The sequence below is a fragment of the Brienomyrus brachyistius genome, chromosome 15 (genome assembly GCF_023856365.1).
Source record: "Brienomyrus brachyistius isolate T26 chromosome 15, BBRACH_0.4, whole genome shotgun sequence".
Taxonomy (NCBI): domain Eukaryota; kingdom Metazoa; phylum Chordata; class Actinopteri; order Osteoglossiformes; family Mormyridae; genus Brienomyrus; species Brienomyrus brachyistius.
The window spans coordinates 6168571-6187044 of record NC_064547.1 but is presented as its reverse complement, the minus strand read 5'-3'; the positions used below and the strand labels follow the sequence as shown (position 1 = coordinate 6187044).

At 41.2% G+C, this 18474-nt stretch overlaps 2 protein-coding genes across 2 annotated transcripts; one reads left to right on the top strand and one right to left on the bottom strand.

Moving 5' to 3' along the window:
* Positions 1–4440: 4440 nt before the first annotated feature.
* Positions 4441–11694, top strand: LOC125709336 (transmembrane protease serine 9-like). Its single transcript, XM_048977657.1, has 10 exons — positions 4441–4533; positions 5309–5459; positions 5675–5813; positions 5942–6196; positions 6349–6498; positions 10102–10162; positions 10246–10396; positions 10490–10622; positions 10867–11133; positions 11295–11694. Exons 1-10 carry the CDS (start codon positions 4476–4478, stop codon positions 11451–11453), a joined length of 1524 nt encoding a protein of 507 aa, XP_048833614.1. The 5' UTR covers positions 4441–4475; the 3' UTR covers positions 11454–11694.
* A 193-nt stretch (positions 11695–11887) lies between these two features.
* Positions 11888–16386, bottom strand: LOC125709089 (MICOS complex subunit MIC13-like). The gene is made up of 4 exons (XM_048977148.1): positions 16189–16386; positions 15581–15737; positions 14533–14584; positions 11888–14166 (listed from the first exon to the last, which is right to left on the bottom strand). Exons 1-4 carry the CDS (start codon positions 16215–16217, stop codon positions 14069–14071), a joined length of 336 nt encoding a protein of 111 aa, XP_048833105.1. The 5' UTR covers positions 16218–16386; the 3' UTR covers positions 11888–14068.
* Between the last annotated feature and the right edge of the window lie 2088 nt (positions 16387–18474).

The window sequence follows — 18474 nt, the reverse complement described above, 5'->3', positions numbered from 1 at the left end:
TAATGAATATAAATAAGTAAATACAATATATGAGAAGATTTATCTAATACACCATTAGAACAAAAGTTTTCTTTTGCGTATTTGCAATTTGAATTATGTTTATGATTAAATCTTTCAGGATTTTCCAAGAATCATTCATAACTGTCGATTTTGACGGCCATAATGACACCGCATTCCCTCATCTGAGAGGAGATAAGAGATTTGACAAGGGCAATTAGATGCCATATTACCCAGCATGCCCGTGAAAAGTACGGCACATTTCCAGCCTCATGCTGCATTTCCAAAACTGTAGACAGACTGGCAACACGTAATGGCTTTCTGCTCACTCTGATGAGCCAGGCCGGACGACAGAGGGCACCCACACTCAGAACCCAGTGAAAGGTAATGAGAGGTACTGAGTCATCCGGTGCTTCCCGCGTTGTGGGTGCGACTTGACTTGACGGCGTTTTCCCGCTGCTATGAGGCGTGGTACACCTTGAACCTCGTTATCTGTCAGGTCAGAGGTGAGAACATGTCGGACAATATTCCTGCTACATAATTCAGCATAATGAATTAACCATAGCGAGGACATTTATACGAGTGCCTTCCATGCACAGGTGTCATATTTTCCATATTAAATCTGAAAATTAGTCATCTGCATTGGAGAAGGAAGAAGGATGGACGATTGAAGCATAAATGACTAGAGGCTTCTGGGATTTTACAAATACAGTCCTATTCTTAGCAGCAAGAACACAGCATGAACTATGTCCTATACACTAGTGTCCAAAATTGTGGAAACACTTAAAATTTGCAGAACTTTATTCCAGTTACTCCAGTTACTTATTTAATCATCCAATGTATGATATTTGTAATATTCTCTGATCGTTTATAAAAATTACCTCCAATATTCCTGTAGTAATTTATAAAGCATAATGCCAAAAATGCTTCTGCAATTTTGGCCACTAGCGTACATGCAAAGATTGATGGTGATCCCTAAAATCCTTCATGTTTAACTGGATAACATTAGCAATTTATTTAGTAGTCAGTCGGCTTAATGCTAATCGATGCACTTTAACCTTGAGATTCCACGCTAAAAAGAAGGTTAAGCACTCCTCGTAGCTCTGTGGAAAACAGCAGTAAGAGCGACTGAGTATGGCAGGTTTCAGAAAATCCCTTGTCCTCACAGAGAAAAACTCTTTTCTCTGGGAGCGCTTGGCGCAACCTTCCCGGGGCCTTGGCCAACGGCGGCAGGCTTCTCATCACGTTGTGGATTAGCCTGCTCGTCTGAAGCGACTGGACGCACATGAGAGCGGGGACCCGAGTGGCACACGCGCCTCATGCCCCCCCAAAACCATGCATGACACTTCGGAGGTATGTGGTAGCACTGGATCTACAACCGGGCTTATCTGCCCATGGCATTCTCCGCATGCCATCGTGTGTGTCAAAGGCCTTTTGGAATCAAGGAGCTGGGGGGGGGGGGGGTGCGGGGGTCGGGGGGATTGGGGGTGGTGAGCGCACTGGAGGCTGCTCATGGCCAGACAGTGTGGCCAATTGAAGCAGGCCAGACTTTGGACGGATACCAGTCAGCATCGTAAGGTTGTCTTTGGCTTGCGGCGACTGGAAAAAACAGAAGTCAGGATGGGTTCATGCAGAGCTGGGTCCAGGGCAGAATCCGTCCACACTGAGCTCCAGTATGTGTGCATGGAAATGTGAAAAAATCTTTTGATGTCTTTTGTTACCGTCTGTGTGTTCTTAAAACGCTGTGCCTCTTTATTCATCAGCTGGACACGTTTTTTTTTTTTCAGAATGGTTGCAAGGATACACATCATACTTCTCAAAAAGGTCTAATATTTTTTATAGATGCAATTAATATGATTGTTTCTGCCTTTTATTACTGCGAATTTCAACGACGCCTCATTGCCGCTCCTAAGGGTCGCAAAGACCGAAGTGCGATGGCCCAAACGTGACCAGAATATAGGGGCCCTCATCATGCTCCCCTAACTACATTAGGTTACCATAAATAATTTTTTTCCTCAGGAAAATAAGGTTCGAGACAGACTGGGTAATCAAAGGGGGTAATGACAGATTCACAACCTCAAGTCTAAATAAGCTTGGTTATTCGAGACTGGCAGCCTAAATGGAAGGACTTTTATAGCGGCTGCATACAGCAATATCACACGGAGACCTCGACCACTGGTACCTGTTACAGACGAAAAGGCATCGGGAGACAAATCAATTATAGTCTTAGTGTGGCTTAGCAGCTTTATCTTACGGAGACAGGTTTTCTTGAGCAGTGGAACAAAGATGGTGCCCAACGCCAGCAAGCACTCCCATCCAGAGTTCCCGGTCTTTCGACCCCACCCATGTTCCCATCTTTGACGCAATCCATGCACGCACAAAGCAGGAAAACAGCCGAGTCTGAAACTGCACTCTGTAACGGATCGGTTTAATGTCATGGTCCGTGTGGACAATTGGATGGGCCGATTAATGTCAAAATTAGCTCGTGTTATATCGGTCTAAGCCCACAGCTCTTCTTCTGCGGTCTAAACTGGGGCATCTTCTACAAAATAGCAAGTACTAAAAACAGAATATTGGTGAATATATTGCACATCTAGATGGGCTTAAATGCTGTACGTGTGGGCTTAAATGATCTACGTAAATAACCTGAGTTGTTTATAACGAAAATCATTACTTCATTGATTTGTTTAGGAAAAAATTTGTATCACATATATCGGAAGTTTTAAAGTAAGCATTCTTTTCAAGTAGAAATAAATTGAAACTCAGATCATAGTTCTAAAAGAGCTGTTCTGAGTTAAAAAGTTCATGGACAAGCAGTTTCATTGGGTGCTTTTTAATTAGTAACACCTGTGCAATTACATAAAACACCAAACATTTGTGTTTAGTGTCCCTTTGGGGGCCAGTGACTACAATTGCAATTAATGGCAAAATGGCAAGAACAGACCTGAATGAGTCAGTCAGAAAAATTATAACAATAAGAAAATGTCTTTGAGGAAGATAAGCGCAGATATGTTACACATAAATTCTCAACATTTCTACAAAATTAAGCAAGCGTCCCAAGACTTTGTGTGAGCACTGTATATGCAAAAAACAAAAATAAAATGTTGTGTGAAGGTAATTGTTCTGAATATACAGCCAAACGGTACATCAGTAGGCTAACAGTAACATAAGGTGAAGCTCTGCTTGCAGAAAATACGCAGTGACCCACAAGCCTGAAGACTGGCTCTGCGGAGAGCTGGTCCACAAGCAGTCTGCAACTTCCGTCTTCGTCATGACTTCATTGCATTAATATTCCATTAAATGTGTCACAGTACTCATTGACAAGACAACTGGTGACAGCCAAGTGCTTTGGGAGATAGAGCTATTGTGGCTTATTGTTGCGGCCTGCCAGTTTCCACTGTTAAGACAGCCTAATTGTGAGATGCCCTACGCCTGTCTTTTTAACAGGGAAATGCTGTCTCACCGCAGTTTTAGTGGCATGCATGCGAGTGTGCCGTAAAATTCCTCAGTAGATTTACGAATGGGTATTTCAGGCTGCCATTTATCTGTACAAGTCTGCCGGTTTTCGTTTTACGAGCATTCGGTAAAGTTTCCCAGACTTTAAGGTGGAAAGGAACCGACCATGCGTGCGCCTAAGTGGGACAGACCCAAGTCGTGTAGATGGACAAATTAGGTGAGTACGTGAGCAATCGGCACACAATTATGCACTTTGTTAAAATTCTGAGCCATTGCTGAGGTCAGAGAAATCCAACCAAAACAAAGTTTTGTTACATTAAAGTCCTCTAGAGTGGCTTTCTTCGTTTCCTCAGAAACACAACCCACACATACTACAGGCATGTCCTGAGCGGTGCGATGTGAGTGCAACAGTGTCACCCCGTGGCCACAGACTGTAGCTACGCCCAGAGAGAAAATGCCACCCATTGACAGAACGGCTAGGTGTGAAGGTAGATATACCTGGAAAAGACTGCATTACGTAATGCATGCGGGACCCTAGTTAGCTAGTAAAATAATGCAGAGCTAAAGAGTAAAAAAAAAAAAAAAAAAAAGTTGACGTGGGTCACGAAATACGAGCATTTCCCCTGAATATCAGCTCATCCTCCCTTTTAGATCAGGCTGCTGTTTTTTCATTAAAGAAAGACGTTTCGTCAAAGAATATTCCTAAAGCTTATAAAACTTATTTCATTATGGACATAGGATAAACATTTCATACACTAATGCAACGTTTTATACCATGCGAAAAATAAGTCTACATGTCTAATCATCTTGGCAAAGCCAATACTCTACGGCTTATTCGCCAGGAAAATTCATACTGCAACAGCATCATGCTGTAAGATATGTACCATAGTGCAGACATTCTCTGCATTCTCACCTTGCACAGGAGGGCTTGCAAAAACCACACACAGTTTCCAGTGGGGGCGGATAGAGACCCTGCACTTCCTTGCAGTGTGAGGATCCGATCTCAGAATCGCATTGACACCATGCTGGCCACAGGTCTGATTCTACTGACCACTCTGCTGCCTTCACTGGGGTTTTCTGGTAAGTTCTCATAAGTTCCATCTCTCTCCGATCACCACAATCTAGACTCACAATAGCTTCCCAGCACTAGACTTTTTTGAGATGACCTTTCAGTTACTTGGAGGACAACAGATGTGCAAAATCGGTAATAACAAGGGCTAAGACGCGGTTTGCAGTTTATGATGATGCTGTGTTACTGAGATGCATGCATGGATTGGACAAAGGCCTTAGGCAGTGTACTGAAATGTTCTTCACGCTGATGTAAAACTATGAGATAATGTCTATCAAAGTGTGCTAGCTTAGCCATTTCTCCTAAAGGAACTCCGGTATTTGCCGTAACCATCTAACAAACCCATGTATTTGTTGATCTGACCACATGCATACGATTTTTGGTTAGTCAATACTATGCCCGAAGAGAGGTTTAGGAACTGAAGTGATGTTGTTCTAGCCATCTAACAAGATATCTGCACCATTTCAGAAAACAGAAGAAATTCTTGTTGTCTTTTATCGTTTTACTGTACATTTGCATATGTTCCAATGTTTTTTTTTCTTAACTAATATACCCTTAGTCCCCAGAAACATGTCTTTACAAACTTTCTTTGACTACCTAAGGCTTTTCCACAGTACTGTACGTGCTTACAGACAACGTGTGTGGATAAAATACATCTATTGGCAGTTTGTATTGGGTCCACTGCATTTGTCTCCCTTTGATGAGTATTTCCGGTTGGAGCAGTGAAGTCACCTTCTTGCGATCCCAGCTTTGCGGCAAGCAAGTAAAGAGCTGTGCTTCTTCCAGCCCAAAACGATTTCGGCATCATCAATGGCAGAGAGGCTGTGCCACATTCCAGGCCCTACATGGTCTCCTTGCAAGTCGGGAGCCATCACACCTGCGGAGGTTTCTTGGTGTCCAAGTCCTTCGTGATGACTGCGGCACACTGCTTCACGTGGTAGGAGCCTGCACCGTACACCGAGGTGGCAAAATCGCAAGTCAAGGCAATGGTATTCGCCAACAATTAGTTATTCTCAATCTAATTCTTAAACTAACCATCCAAATAAGCTTAGAAACAATATGAAATGTAAGGGGATTCGGGTAACGTGAGTGATCTTACGTCGAAGTTCAATGCTTAGTAGTAAGGTGGTATATTTTTTGCTTTTTGCAAAGGCAAGTCAATCTGACTGCTGTGCTTGGTGCACATGACATTACCAAGAAAGAAAATACGGTCAGAATACCTGTGAAGTTTTACCACATCCACCCTGGGTACGACCACAAAACTTTAGACAATGATATTATGCTACTGCAGGTATGTAACCTAGCCAGCTTTTTCACGTTTGATGTGTAGGTCAAATGTTTGTTAATTCTGCACTTTTACATTGATAAGAGTGGCAATTCGGCTGAGGTTCGGTGGGACGGTAATGTTTTTGACTGTAGCTGGAGAAGGCCGTTGAGTGGAGTAGGACGATCCAGGAGATTGCAATCCCCAAGAAAGATCAGGAAGTCAAGGGTGGGTCTCTGTGCAGCGTGGCTGGTTGGGGGCTATCTGAAGATGGCGGACGTGGCGAGCCACGTCTAATGGAGGCCAACGTGACCACCGAATCACACAAGGCATGCAGAAGCGCATGGAAAACTATATCAAACCGAATGCTGTGTGCAGGGGGAAATAAAGATAGAAAGGGAATCTGTCAGGTATGTCAGGGATGCTGCCGATCAGGCCCCTGTACTGTGTTTTGGGGTCCCTCTAAAGTGCTGGGCTCTTTGACAGTTTGACTGAGAAAGTAGCTTTGCTGTATAATTCTAGTCATGAGGTTTGAGTCCTTCTTGTGATTTCCTCATTTCAGGGAGATTCTGGAGGTCCGTTGGTGTGTAAGAAGAAAGCCTTGGGGATCGTGTCATTCTACCAGCATAAAAAATGCAACTCGCCCACAATACCCAATGTCTACACTCAAGTGTCCAAGTACTTATCATGGATCAAATGCATCATCAAAAGTATCTAACAAGGGAGAGGATATGAGAGCAAAGCTTTGAATGGTGTAAACGACAGTAAACATGTGCTATAAGCCCATATAAAGCCATTGCGAAACCATCTCAGACAAACCATCTCAGTTTGTGGTTTAACTCCAAAACCGCACACAGCAGATTGGTGTTTATTACTCACAAAACCACTCTTTTGTAGCAGCGTCACGAGCATCTCGCTTAATCATATTAAGGGATTTTTTTTTTTTAATCAAGCAGAGGCCAAAATGCTGTGAGCCTGTACGTGTCAGACCCGTGGTGCATAACCGCAGAGGGCGTGCTTGTTCTGTGCAACGCGAAACCAGCCTTGCTGACTAACAGCGGTCAGCCGTGCACATGGTAGATAACGGCATGTTCTTAGTCAGCCTTCGTCCCATCACTAAAGGTGACATGAAAATCATTTTCTTATAGTTTTATGCATTAGGGCAGTTATCACTGCTCTCTCGTGGACAAATACCCATGCAAGGAAAAAAACCTTTATCGGTGCCACCTCATCAAAAGGTGAATTTTGTCTCATTTGTATCTATCTTCGGCCTGTGAGATTTTCTCAGTACTGCGCGTCCATGGGGCCAAGCTGCTGTGTATTGTACAAGGCTTGTAGCTGCAATACAAACTTACAGCTTTCTTACTTTGAGAGGAAGACATGATTGTCACTGTTTCGCTCTGTGTGATAAGAGCACACAGCCGTCAATGTGCTACGTGGAGCGTAATCATTGTCCTCCGACTTCTCCGCATCTTCTTACAGAGCAGCAGATCACGTAACAAGTGACTGGGAATTAGAGAATCAAACCACAGTGTCCCCAAATGCAGCATTTAGCTCAAACTGCTTCTAGAAATTGTCAGATGTTGCTGAAATTTGTGAAATGGTTTTGATTAAAAGGAACTGAAAAGCAAATAAACTTTTTAATATCAGTACATTGGTCCTTTTTGTCTGCGATGGGCTGGCCCCCCATCCTGGGTTGTTCCCTGCCTCGTGCCCATTGCTTCCGGGATGGGCTCCGGACCCCCCGCAACCCAGTAGGATAAGCGGTTTAGAAAATGGGTGGATGGATGGAGATTATCTACATTTGCATGTTACTCACTTAATATTTACTACACATACACTCAATATTCTTACAATATCTTCACCATTTGAGTACCTTTATTAGCAAGAAAATGTCACAGTTTTGATTTTGAGTAACCTCCTCCAGCAATTCATAACAGCAGAGAAAATGTGCGGCATTCTTTCAGCAATGGACATTAAATGCTGCCCTGTTTCATGGGATGAAATAGTTAACTCGTGCATGTAAAGTTCAAGGACAGCCTAGAATTTGACTACGCCATCACCACACAACCAGTAAATAGGATGTCAGACATGCCCTGTCACATACTCTTTTCCTGTTATAAAGGAAACCTGTTTTATTTGATTTAAATTTTCATTTATAATTGTTCACTCAATTTTCCAATGCTTAGCAAGAATAAAATAAAACTGCAGTTTATGAAATAAATGGAAAATTGGTACCTGTGGAGTGCAAAAACGTTTTGACTGGTAGTGTGTGTGTGTGTGTGTGTGTGTGTGTGTGTGTGTGTGTGTGTGTGTGTATGAACCAGATTTCCCTTCCTTGCATCACTGTTATATGGAAACATCTATTAATTACAATTGGTTAATTAAGCCACACCCATTTCTGCCACAGGCGCTCAATTAAACTCACACCAATGCAATGTCAATCAACAGACAGGAGAAATTAGTGACCTTCCGCTTTGCTCAAATGTAGGATCCTTCCAACAATCAGTTCACGAAATTTCTGCCCTGTTAGCGCTGCCGTGGTGAACATCAATACCTGACCTGCACGGCAGCAAATCCCATCAGCAGTGTTACAACATCTAACAGAATACCTTCCCAGCAGAGACAGAGATATCACAGCAACAAAGGGGGGACCAATTTCATATTCATTTCTTGGTTCTGGAACAAGATGTTGGATAAGCTGGTGTCCATGATTCTGAATCTGCCAGATTGTATATTATTTCGTTACAGACAGTGTGTAGGTTTCTCAAACATGATCCTGGCAAAAACGTGGACCTTCTGGCAGGGAGAAACCAAAAATGAGGTCTGGGTTGAGAAACTCTGCTTCAGCCACATGAGTAATACTTTCATCTTGGGTCCCTTGAGCAAAGCCCGTAACCCCAACTGCTTCAGGGGCCAGGCACTTGGACTCAAAAACTTGGTCCCACCTTAATCCCACAATCGCAACAAAATATATGCGATTGGATAGAACCACAAAAATAAGCGCTTTTACTACAAAAATAAAAATGCGAGAAATTAAGGCACAGAAAACCACGTAAATAACCGAAGCTTCCGGTTTGAGTTACAGAAAACGCTGCTTCAAAGACTCGCTTTAGGGCAACATGTACAGCCGTGGAAAACTGAAGAAACCACTGCACAATATTTCGTTTCACTCATTTCTCAATTTAGGGGTTTGTGCGCGAGCATATTACACCAATTTTAGCCTCGCTTCACTGGATGCCTGTCTAGTTTCGAATATAAGTGCCTTAATGGCTGAGCCCCTCCATATTTAGCAGAACTCCGTCTCGATCACTTAGATCAGCGGACCAGCTGCTTCTATCCGTACCAAAGGCAAATCGTAAACTAGGGTGATAGATCTTTTGCGGTAGCTGCACCAAAACTCTGGAATGATTTGCCATTGCTTGTGAGACAAGCTCCATCTCTTGGTGTTTTTCAATGTCGCTTAAAAACCCATTATAACTCGTTGGCTTTCGATCCAGTGTGCTGTGGTGGTTGTTTTTATAAGTGCTCTATAAATAAATTGGTATTTCTAATAATATATATTTTTGCAAACTCAAGCCTGATTATTCTCTGCTTCTCATTGATGAAGGGCTTCTTCCTTGCTTTATTCAGTCCTGCTTCTAGGAGCCTGATACGAACTGTCCTAGCAGTGCACTTCACACCTGCACTTAATGTTTCCCACTCCTTTGGAAGGTCACTCGATGTCATCCTACGTTTCATGAGAAACTGTTGGTTCGCGGTCATCTCTGGCATTAGAATGTAGTTTTTGCCCTTTACCTGCGTGGTTTCTAGTCATTCCCAGTGTCTCCTGTTTCCTGTGTACTGCTGTCTTAGACATTTTTAACCTGGAAGCAGCCTGCTGCTCAGCGTAGCCTCAGCCAGCAGAAACTCGGACTTAAAATTTATGATTTGTTTAAAAATAGAGTGGACTTCCAACGGCTACAAGAAAATCATACTCCAAGGAACCCTGTAGTGTACTTGTACCCCCGTCTTTGACATCAGTCTCCCCTGCATTTCTCTGATTAAGCTTAACTCCGAATGAACCTCATCTTTTCACTGACTGAGAAGAATGCAGGCAAATTCAGTGTGTGACTCAGCAGGTCAGGATGCGGCGCCTGTGATGGTAAGGTCGCCCATTCGAATCCCTGGGCCGGCAGAGTGACGTCACCCTTAACCTCCAATTGGTCATGTGACCATGTGAAACACTGACACAGGAAACCGCATAAATAACCGTACCTTCCCGTTACATAAAATGCTGCTTCACACCCTGGTTTTAGAGTAAACGTTTCTTAAGGCCATGTCTTCTGTACGCCTTGTTCTGCTCTCTGTTCTCCTGCCTACTCTGGTGCATACTGGTAAGTCCCTCAAGCCCTTATTTACGTACCAGCAGGTATGGAGTTGTGCATGACTCTAAAACCCTAACCTTTACTTTTTAAAGACTCCTCCAGGGGAGAAATCATCAATGGAAAGAAAGCAGTGAAGAATTCTCTACAGTACATGGCCTCCATACAGCTGGATGGAAAACATTATTGTGGAGGATTTTTAATTTCAGAAAAATTCATATTGTCTGCAGCTCACTGTGACAAACCGTGAGTTGCTTTCTCTTCTAAGTCACCTTCCCAAAATGCTCCAATAGGCTGTTTCTTTGTATGGTGACCTGACATGTTGTTCTCTTTATACAGGGGCAACATAAGTGTAATTCTGGGTACTCATAATATAAAATCAAACCAGGGGATCAGGGTCAGTGTAGTTAAAACCTACAAACCTACAGACTATAAAGATGCCGGTTCTGGTAACGACATCATGCTTCTGCAGGTAGGATGCAGTTTATTATTATTAAAAAGAATAAATATCCTAATGACTATGCTTAGAAACATTGATTAAAGTTTTATTTCAGTTCATATTCCTAAAAATGAAAAAAGTGGGATTAGTTACACATATATTGAGAGAAATTCATATTTTTTCCCCTGGTCTCTCTAGTGTTCTTGAGCTGGACACGTGGCTGACTGTTAATCAGACTATTTAATAGATTTCCTTTTCTCTTCTTTTGTGTCTCGAGTTGTCGAAACCCGTCAAATACAGCAAAACGATTAAACACGCGGCAATCCCGACGACAGACAACACGATAAAAGCAAACACTGCGTGCCACGTTGCTGGCTGGGGCTCCGTGAAAATGCGAGGGGAGGCCGCTGACATTCTTCAAGTTGCAGAAATTGCCACTATTGATGTGAACGAGTGTCGGAAGCTATGGAGAAATCAGCGTAGAGAACTTCCAGCCAAAATAATCTGCGCTGGTGGATACAAGACCAAGAGCGGAGCTTGCCAGGTCTGTGTCTGTCAGCTCCACGCGAGGATTCTAGATATTATCACACACAAATAAATGCCCAAATCATTTGCATGCATTTCTAAATGAACTCAATGCACAAGAAACAGAGATATGAAATGTGCTTAAATGCCTCAGATTAATGTTTACTTTTTCTTCTGCAGGGGGACTCAGGGGGCCCCTTGGTGTGCAATGGCATGGCCCGGGGTATCGTCTCATTCAACTTCCATAAAAACTGTGACTACCCAAACGTGCCCAACGTTTATACCAATGTCTCCAAGTTCTTACCCTGGATAAGAAAAATAATTAAAAATGCTTCATAGTCTGACATTTTCATTTCAGGTATTTTCAGGTATACATACAGACATTGCATTCATTTTATATTCTACAGACAGCATGAATTTATGCAACTAATTGAGAAAGTATATATTTTAAGTGAGTAAATGATTAATTTAGCTTAGTACTCTCTGAAAATGATGATGTTTGAGACAATATTGATGTACATATTTTATAATGTTAAAAACTGCAAGAGTAAAACTATAAAATGAAGCTGCATTTGTTTTATTGATTGGTACGTCTCGTATCTTTGTTAATTGCATGGGACACATGCATACAGGTGCACACATACAGCATAAACTGTCCATCAGCATGGATGAAGGGAAATGAGGGTGCAAAGTCAGGTTTTGTGAATATTCATAGGTGTCACCTATGAGGAGTGTTTAAAGCAAAGCAAAATGGTAGATCACAAAACACCCTGAAGAGTTACATTATAATATGTTTTAATAGATGGAATTATAACAGAAAGCTGGTAGCAATATTTTAAAATGTTCTGTATTTTATAATGCATTAAACCAGAACAGAAAAATAAGTATATCCTTTATATCAGGAGATAAAAAAAAAGTGATGAAACCGACAATTACAGTCTATCCATCTCTTTCCTGTAATTGCTCATCCTGTCCTGGGTCATGGGGGGTCCAGAGCCTGTCCAAAAAGATATGGGCCCAAGGCAGGTAACAACCCAGGATGGGCCGCCAACCCATCGCAGAGCACACTCACACACCAGTCACTCACACAGGCAAACCTATGGGCAGTCTGGGAACTCCAATTAACCTCAGCATGCTTTTGGACTGTAGGGGGAGACCGGAGTAGCCGGAGGAAACTCCACGATGACATGGGGAGAACATGCAAACTCCACACACATGGAACCCTGGTGGAGACTCAAACCCTGGTCCCAGAGGTGTCAGATGCCAGAGCTAATGACTGGCCCACCATACCGCCCCCCCTCTGCTCATTATTAATACTGAAACCTAAACCACATCATATCTCAGCATCATCAGTAAACTCAAGACAAGTACAAGCCACATGTAAAAATACTTTCCCACACATTCTGAGTAGACAGTGTAGCTGCTTAGATAGAAAAATCGATTTAGACCAGCCCGTAAGTACCTAAACAAAGTATCACAACATAGCCACCAGCAAACAACTATACTTTGAATATCGTTAAATATCAATACAATGTGAAGTAATCCCAAAAAACCCCAGATTATGCACCATACGGACAAAATAAATGTGAGAAGAAATTGGTAATGCTCTGTAAGAGGCATTTGCGAATGTGATTGCAGCATGATTATTTAAGTGTATTAATAATGAAAGTTACCACAATGGCAGCTTCACCGGTAAGACCCCCATATCGATGATGCGTTCTGTGGAAAGGCTTCCGAGAACAGCACACTGGAACAGTAAATGCAGGTTCTAAATAAGAAATATTGTCAATATATTACTCAATTATTTTCCTAAATGATATTTTTACTCATATTTCTGAGACAGTGTAAAATGACAGGCATGTAAAAAAATCTAAAAAGATAAAGCTTTAGTGGATAGGATCAACTAGATATGGGTTTGTATTAGTTTTATGTTTGCAAAAGGAAATTAACCAAATGGGGGTGGGGCTCATTTAGCGGTGCTTATCTTCAGAACTTCATTTGGCTTTCGATTCGTTTTAACTGAACACGATTCTACTGACTTGTTAGCACTTTGAGAAAAGTACGTATATGGGTTTTAGTAACAATACGTGTGTATTTTATCAGAAATTGAGACAAACGCGAGCGTTTTTCCACTCCCAATCAGGCCCGGAAATATGTCCAATCAGGCAAATGTGAACTTCTCAGTACACGTCAGGTACCCCACTATATAGAAAAAGTGACACTGTCCTGGCCCACAGTGACTTAATGCTTTAAAAATCTGATGGAAACAAGGCATGTCATACTAAAATGCACAAAGGTATGGATGAGGCAATGGTATATTTATACCAGTACATACGCTCCCAGGAACTGGCACCATGACTAATTTACAACAGTATGAAGACCAACTGTTATTTATTATTATTATTATTTTTAGGAGAAACAACAATCTTCAATACAAAGATATACTGAAAAAATGTCATTGTTGTTCATGACAATTTACTTGTTTAATTGTCGAAATCATAAATTATAAATATTACCCAAGCATTTTGGTCTGCAATTTTATTTCAGGAAAAAAAAAACAAGAAATTTTCCTTAATTTGTCATAATTTACATCATTGTCGTCTTATTCGGTGCACCATGCAATTATAATACCTGGGGATCACATCTGAAGTATCACAAAAGAGTGAATTAGGATAAATACAAAAGGATGGATTTCACGTATGGAGGAAGGTAATAATACGGACCAGACAGAGCAAAATATTTTGATAAAATAAACAAACACATCATCAATCTTGTTGGTGTCCTGAATGCTTTCGCTGTTTACTGTTATTTAATTTTGAACTTTTGCAAGAATTGTAGACTTCGAAATGCACCCCAATTTTATTAGAAAACAATGGTGAATGAACCTGACTGTGTGTGACATCTTCACCCATAAAAGTGGCACCAAGAAGTCCGTGACCTTCTGCTGTTTAAGCTCACTTGCTTAAATCCTTTAGGTACTGGATGCCTTTGTTGGTATATTCACACGCTTTGGTGGGGGCGATCGAAAGTGTGCTTATGGACTTCTGCACTCCTAAAGACAACATATCGGGGGGAAAGAATGTAGAGTAACACTTTATGTGAGCCACGTCTATAAAAATCTATGAATAAAGTGACCAAACATAGAATTTAATCTGCGCAATTCAGCTTTCTGTATATTCATCATACATGTCAAGTAATAATGGCCAAATGAAGCTTCAGAAACCAACTGATGTATTTCCTGACACCACAAGATGATGCTCTCAATATAAAGGGCTCAATTCATGCCCCAACGCAAACCAAGAGCACCATCTAGTGATGTCAAAAAATACAGAAAATGATTCAGGAAGCTTCATTTGGCCGTCACTAACTTAAAGCGTCCCTACTCCGTCAATGCTAATAGCCTTTCTGATGCTCTTACCGAAGTTCCACGTTTCCGTAGGGGAGAAGTCTATTTTAGGAGGAGCGGGAAGCTGAAACACATATAAACCAAACAGCAGCTAAATTGTACAAACCCAGCATAACATTATTTTACACAAAAGTACAAACAAAGAATATTAGGTCCACATTTTCTGAAATCTTCCCAAATTAAGACTTAATCTTCAACGGGATTGGTTTTCCAATTGTGTCAACACAAGTACATTAAAAAGTACTTAATTATAATATCCAAAGTAATACGTCCGTCCATTCATCCGACCACACTGCGTAAGGAAGTGCTTCCTCAAATTCGTTTTAAAATGCTCTCCCGCTAATTCATAATAAAAAAAACACATATCTGATGGCTAAGACACCTTGTTACCTAGGGCAGTCAGAATGGACCAATCTGCATGAGTTTTCAGCACCTTGTTGAATGCATGCTTGGAAGAGTTCAGTGTCTTCTGTTACCAAATGGGGGTTCTAAATGGTATTAAACTGGTTTCCCTAATAAAGTGACCACTGATAATTTTGGTTAAATGTCTATAATATATTTGATTATGGAGGCAAATTTGCAAAGACAGATGATTTGTAGCTGAGAAACATCCATCCATCCATTTTCCAAACCGCTTATTCTACTGGGTCGCGGGGGTCTAAGAGCCTATCCCAAAAGCAATGGGCACGAGGCAGGGAACAATCCAGGATGGGGGGCCAGCCCATTGCAGGGCACACTCATGCATCAGTCACTCACACACGCATTCCTATGTGCAATGTAGTAACTACAATTAGCCTCAGCATGTTTTTGGACTGTGGGGGGAAACCAGAGTACCCGGAGGAAACCCCACGACGACATGGGGAGAACATGCAAACTCCACACACGTGACCCAGGCGGAGACTTGAACCCGGGTCCCAGAAGTGTGAGGCTAACCACTGCACCACCATGCCACCCCAGCTGAGAAACAATGATTTTAAAATGTTATTAATTTTACTGGAGCATTAAGTCAGTCTATACTGACAGGTGACGGCATGGCACTGCCATCTATAAAAGGCTATACCTGAAAACCGAAGTATTTCATCCACTCCTCCATAGCCGGGGGAATGGCGGCTTTAGCTTTGCTGAGGATTTCAGAACCTTTCTCACTTTCTCCCAGTAAGCCGGAGTCATAGGCGACATAGCAGGCACCCCCAGCCACGGTCACCTTTGTCACCAACCTGTAATACATATGCACAGTATGGAGAACAGAAAATAATATGTTCACATATCGTAAAATAATAGTATACGGAGAGTGTGAACAACTTCACCGTTAAACACTGTATAAGTCCACGTCTAATACTCTTGCACCACTTTTACAATGACAATAAGATGTACTGATGAATTATGCTGCAGAATTTGCTCTTTCAAATAACCGTGACATGGTTGCATACATGATACACCATCGCAGGCTTGCATTGCACCCAAGTCTAAGGGCCGGCTAATATTTCCACATCGCTACGAGGCTGAAATAACCATCATCTTTCAAACAGTAAATGTGAATTTTAATAACAGCGCTGTGTGCTTTAGAAACTGACTAGCTACAAGTTTACTGTAAATAAGAGATTCGTGAGAATTTCCATATATACAAGGCGACATCATGTGTTAAAGAGAAAAAGAATGCATACTTACTTTATGAAAGGGAATAGTTTACTAGCCATAATTTCCCCAAAGGAGACACTTACGGCAATATAATAAGTATTATCCTAATATTTTAGAAAACGTGACAAAGACTGAATTTGGGAAAGTTTCTAGCTGGCCAGCAGGAATAATCCACAAGGACAAATCAATGAACGCCCATAGCTGGCTGTCAATAAAGTTTTTACAAAATGACATTTGAACCGGCTGCGGAAAATAGATTTTTAGGAACAGAGCAGCAGATTCGACAGTCAAATTACAAATTATTGAAAGATATTTTTAAAGTGTTGATGTAGTGGATAGTCTTAATTAGTTCTTTAGCAAACGGACAATCTAAAAGAAAATCCGCTAAACTGTCCTGTAATGTATACTCTTGAAGACACTTCTATGTACACAGTGCGTTATATCTCATTCTTTGTATTCAGAAATCACTGTATATACGTATTTGTGAAGTAAATGTAAACAACGGACGATGGTATTAATTAAATATTTAATATACAGTTTGTTGACAACTAAATATACAGTCTACTTGAAAATGTTGTTAAATGGTTATTTTGTCGTTTAACGTAGTTCTACGTCTCTGATTGAAAAAAATATATATACGTAATGCAACTGTAATAATTTTATTTGCGTTACCTAATGCTAGGTGCAAAACAAGAACATTTTTAGGTATGAAGCAAGAAAATCTGCGAAATTAATTCAATTTAGGCTATAAAATTACAAATACTAAGGGACACGAAATATATCTATTGTTTGGGCTCCCGTAAAGATGCCGATGACGTGAGGTCATGAATAAACGCGATTGGGTTCCTATAATTAAATTTAAAATGTAAAAGGAAAGTGCCTTTTTGCCAGTTTTGTGGGCACTTCACTATCCAATACAACTAATCTTTTAGGCAGGCCTGTTTGGTGATAAAGCATGCAACTAACTGGGAGGCATCACCAGCTAAGAGCATAAGCAGACAAAAGCACATATTTGTAAATCGGATTAACTAAATGCGCACTGTATAAAGGGCAGTCAACCACAGGTCAGGTAACAAATGGCAACGGGACAGGGACAATGGCAAAGGTAATGGAGGACCAAGGAGTGGAGTAAAGCTAAAATTTATTATTATTACTATTATAATTATTATTATTATTTTACTAATTGGCAAGAACAATGCATTTTTTACCATTTTTATTGTTCTTATGTTCCAGTAGCATCACACTAAATTTAATCTCTTACTTTTCTGATCACAATATACCTAATGAGCTATTTACGTGTTATTCCGTCACTACTCCTGTTCATTTCAGTCCATCAGTAATGCGAAATACTGATTTGTTTGTATCTACACAAGGTATGTTCTCTTCCCGGCACTCTGTTCCTCAGTGGTTGTACTCCTGTCATTTTATGAGAATTTTGTGTCTATCTGCTGAGTTACCATCTTGCGTGCAAAGATCAAGGGTTAAGTTCAGACAATGTGGTTTTCTAAAATCGCTAGGCCGAGCTCTAATTGTCCTTTTACTCATAATTTCAGGCAACGTGCATGCTAATCCCGGTCCTGACCCAGCCTTAAATGACCTGTCCTTTAATGACTTCTGTGCCAGAAAGAGCCTGGGGTTTCTTCATATAAACTCGAGAAGCCTCCTATCAAAGATGGCCAACTTAAAGATTTGGGTAGAGAGCTCAAATCCTGAATTCCTAGTAATCACTGAAACCTGGTTAAAAAAGTCTATTTCTTATCCTGATTTAAATTTATCTGGCTACAACTTATTTAGACAGGACAGGTCCTCTAAAGGTGGCGGCGTGGCAATTTATATCAAAGAACACCTTAAGTGCTCAATTGCATTATCTAAGTCTGTTCCCAAACAATTCGATTTGCTTGTTCTAAACATTGAATTCACTAACAATTTCACTCTGTCAGTGGCTGGGTGTTATCGGCCTCCTTCAGCCCCGGCCTGCACTTTAACGACATTGTCCGGTGTGCTGGCGCCCTTGATCAAAACTGAATTCGTGCTTCTTGGTGATTTAAACTGGGACATGATCAAACCACCCGATAAAGTCATTCAACAATTCGATGCATTAAACTTGCATCAAATTATCTGCTCCCCCACTAGGTATGACACCAAATCTACAAACAAGGCTACGCTGATTGACATTATTCTAACTAATTCTCCTCACAAATATAACTCTGGGGTATTTTGTTCCGATATCAGTGACCACTGTTTTACTGCATGTGTTCGAAATGGTTGCTCCATCAAGAAACCAACTCGATTCTGTTGCAAACGTGCTTTTAAAAA

What these genes read in the sequence shown, in the direction of transcription:
- LOC125709336 (XM_048977657.1), top strand. Translation starts at nt 4,476, where the DNA reads ATGCTGGCCACAGGTCTGATTCTACTGACCACTCTGCTGCCTTCACTG. An exon ending in ATGATATTATGCTACTGCAG is followed by an intron (nt 5,814 to 5,941) that starts GTATGTAACCTA and finishes TTTTGACTGTAG; the next exon opens with CTGGAGAAGGCCGTTGAGTG. An exon ending in TCAAATGCATCATCAAAAGT is followed by an intron (nt 6,499 to 10,101) that starts ATCTAACAAGGG and finishes ACGTTTCTTAAG; the next exon opens with GCCATGTCTTCTGTACGCCT.
- LOC125709089 (XM_048977148.1), bottom strand. Translation starts at nt 16,217, where the DNA reads ATGGCTAGTAAACTATTCCCTTTCATAAA. An exon ending in AAACTATTCCCTTTCATAAA is followed by an intron (nt 15,738 to 16,188) that starts GTAAGTATGCAT and finishes TATGTATTACAG; the next exon opens with GTTGGTGACAAAGGTGACCG. An exon ending in TGAAATACTTCGGTTTTCAG is followed by an intron (nt 14,585 to 15,580) that starts GTATAGCCTTTT and finishes TATGTGTTTCAG; the next exon opens with CTTCCCGCTCCTCCTAAAAT.